This window comes from Perkinsus marinus (assembly GCF_000006405.1).
Source record: "Perkinsus marinus ATCC 50983 genomic scaffold scf_1104296958686, whole genome shotgun sequence".
Lineage (NCBI taxonomy): Eukaryota > Perkinsozoa > Perkinsida > Perkinsidae > Perkinsus > Perkinsus marinus.
The window spans coordinates 58,242-61,176 of NW_003206671.1; the positions used below are offsets into that span (position 1 = coordinate 58,242).

Genomic DNA, 2,935 nt, shown 5'->3' on the forward strand with positions numbered 1-2,935 from the left:
CGATAGAGCGGTTTCATCATAAGCACAGCTACGGATGAATAGAGCAGCGATTAGAGTCAAGAGTGGAGCATCGGGATGACTAGAGTAATCAACTCGCCTGATGAGTCTTGTATTATCGGGCGACTCGCGAGATCGCGACGCGACAGAATACTTACCCGGGGCAAGTTGCCCCTGTCTTGGCTCTGCCGAGCGAGCGGCTCCGAAAAGAAACACTCGCGGCCACACTAGCGTCTACTGTGCGGTTCAGCGCAGAGTACGGAGCCCTGCTAACGTGTGATCATGCTATACCGTTAGTATGATATCATTTCGTTACGGACCGTAACTTACGGTTCTACTGTATTACGGCTGTTATATTGCTTTGTGCGAATCATGGTCTTTGCATGCGTGTTGTCTATTATTCCTGCGTGAACGCGGGCGTGTCACACACGTTAGGTCAATAGCTGAGGGATAGTATACAGTATTTGTCAAGTGACAGAGATTGAGTTCAATAAGTTATTTATGGTACTGACTAGAAGTGGTAAGAGCTGTAATACTATGGTGGATTACACTGACCATCCTATACCCGTGTCTAGGATTGTTAAGGTCAGGAGTCATGCTTCTCGTAAGGTCCGTGAGAGGCGGTATGAGAAGTCAATTGAGTCTGGTTTGGGTTCGGGTTTCGGACACTCTGCTCACCATGCTTTGGATTGCATGGACAACAGTCCAGACCCTCGCGGAAGCCATAAGTATATCTCAGCACGAATCGAATAATCTCAAGTAAAGATCTTGGTATCATCCCCCGCATAATATGCGGCGCATATTTTGGACCCATATTTGTTATCCACTGATATGAACTCAAGACTGTTAAGACACTGAATCGGGCTTAGCAATGTTGCATGATTGACGTAGGAAAGAAAAGAGTGAAACCGTGATGAGTCATCAATTTGTGGACTCCATTAATTTTCTTTAATCGCCACTTCGCTCCGCTGGTCGCACAATTTCTTGTCTGGTCTGGTGGTATAATCTGTGTCTTCCCACGACGAGGCAAAACCCGTACTCATGAATCATGCCAAATCGCGGAAATCGGTATTCGGCAAGATTTGCTGTATTCCTCCATGCGTAGGTGTTATACCTACCATTTTCTCGCCGCCAACCAAATCGTTCTTTCACCAAGAACTACGCCGTTCTCTAGTCTAGTATCGAAATCGCCGACCCGCTGTAATCAGCGTAATATTCTGTATTTGACCGCTTTTCTTGGTGTACAGCAAATGAAATCTGTGCGGTAGTTACTTGGCGAAATCCGAGTTGGCGAAACCTGTTACGCCCGGATGCGCCGTTGTGGACACTGCGCTCATGGCATGCCCCTCGTTAGGTTCGTACGACGCGCTTAGTTAGAGTTTATCTGGAGCCCAGATGAACCGAGAGAACCCAGAGGTCCAGATTCTGGACATTCCAGTTTGGTGTTCATTCAGTTCACGTCGCTTGGAAGCAAATACGCAGCATTGACAAGAGGTGCTCAAGGTCTCCGTAAGTTGTGAAGGCAGATCCACACAATATCCGGGCTCTCCGGATGGTGCTGATGCTGAATTTCATTCAGATAGTCTATCCTGAAACTTGAGGAACGGATGGTTATCACTCTCCAGCTGTGACTATGGTAAGTCGGTGAACTCCGGTGAGCAGAGAAGTTCCTTCGTTGAGGAGGGTGGCAGGTACGTGTGCTCTGAAGTACGTTGGGATGGGGTACGACTCGTACCATACGAGTGTTTGCCCCGCGATCATGATCGCAAACTTGATTAGTTCCGTTCTAACGCTTCCTAGTTCCTTGTCCAAGAATCGAAATTGAAGTACTTTGGATGACGCATGGCATCGCGAGTTGAAGCCATTCCAGAAACTGTTTTGGAGACCACCGGTTCTACTGTAGTAATGATCGCGTATCTAGATCCGCTGAGATCGTACCGTTAGGAGCAGGCCAACTCCCCTTGGTTAATTCTTTCAAATTTGCGCCATCAAAGTAGGTCTCGCCAGTTTTTCGGCCAATCTGTATATAGCGGATATTGCCGGGCTCGAATAGTAACTATAGGTGAGTGAAATTGTTGAAGCATGCCAACATGTGATTGAACCCGGATTCACTTTCGTGGATATTCATCCTCGCTTGCCAACAATAGAATCGTTACCAGTTGAAATGCAATTCCAATGGGAGCGGTGCCGATATGTCTAGGATTCCATTTTTGTTGTCTATTTCGCGTTTGGTTCCAGTTGTCAATTTATGAGTATTGTCATTGCCTCTCGGTCCCATATCCCAACTCCAGCACTATCCGATCCCCGAAGGCCTCCTCCAAAAGAGGATATCATGTGGACGGTAGATCGATGCCGCGTGTCGATCCATAGATGGCCACAGCCTAGCTATCCACTGAGGAATAGTATTGTGACCGTCTTCTTCTCTCTCAAGGGTCCATCTCTGTTCATTGTCACGGCATTGCTGTATCAGGCTGCTTCTATGAGAGAAAAGTATGCTCCATCCTCGGTTGACTAATAAAGTGATAGTACTTTTTGATTGTCTTATTCGGCATGGGCAACCACACCGAGCAACCCAGATCTCCCCGAGAATATCTGAGACGACTCATCGGCTTCCTTTATCGTGTGCGAAATGAGCTGCTAGTGTATCTTCAAATCGGCCTTGTTATGATAATAGCGAGTTGGTTGGGTCCAGCAAACCGTCCACTTGGTAGTCCCAGGGTCTTCACTCAGCACAAGGGAGTGTCTTGATGTTCTTGTCTCTGCAACACTCAGGGCGTGTGCTGATGGTGATCCTTGCGTCTGTTCTCTTCGTGGGGACGGGCTCGCTGAGCCTCGGCACGAAGCTTCCCGACAGTAGTCTCAGACGAAGCAGAATGATGCACCTATTGGTGAGTCTGGAGCGAGTGGGACGGGTGGTTGTGGATAACCCTCTCGATGA

At 48.0% G+C, this 2,935-nt stretch overlaps 1 protein-coding gene across 1 annotated transcript in view; it reads right to left on the minus strand.

Annotated features, from left to right (window-relative positions):
- Positions 1 to 2,719: 2,719 nt before the first annotated feature.
- The window catches only part of Pmar_PMAR028148 (Glutamate--cysteine ligase catalytic subunit, putative), a gene marked incomplete at both ends in the record, with an annotated part of 2,699 nt that continues 2,483 nt past the window's right edge, over positions 2,720 to 2,935 (minus strand). Inside the window, one exon of the mRNA XM_002774101.1 lies at positions 2,720 to 2,935. This exon is cut by the window's right edge and continues 4 nt beyond it. Coding sequence (XP_002774147.1) covers positions 2,720 to 2,935 — 216 coding nt within the window.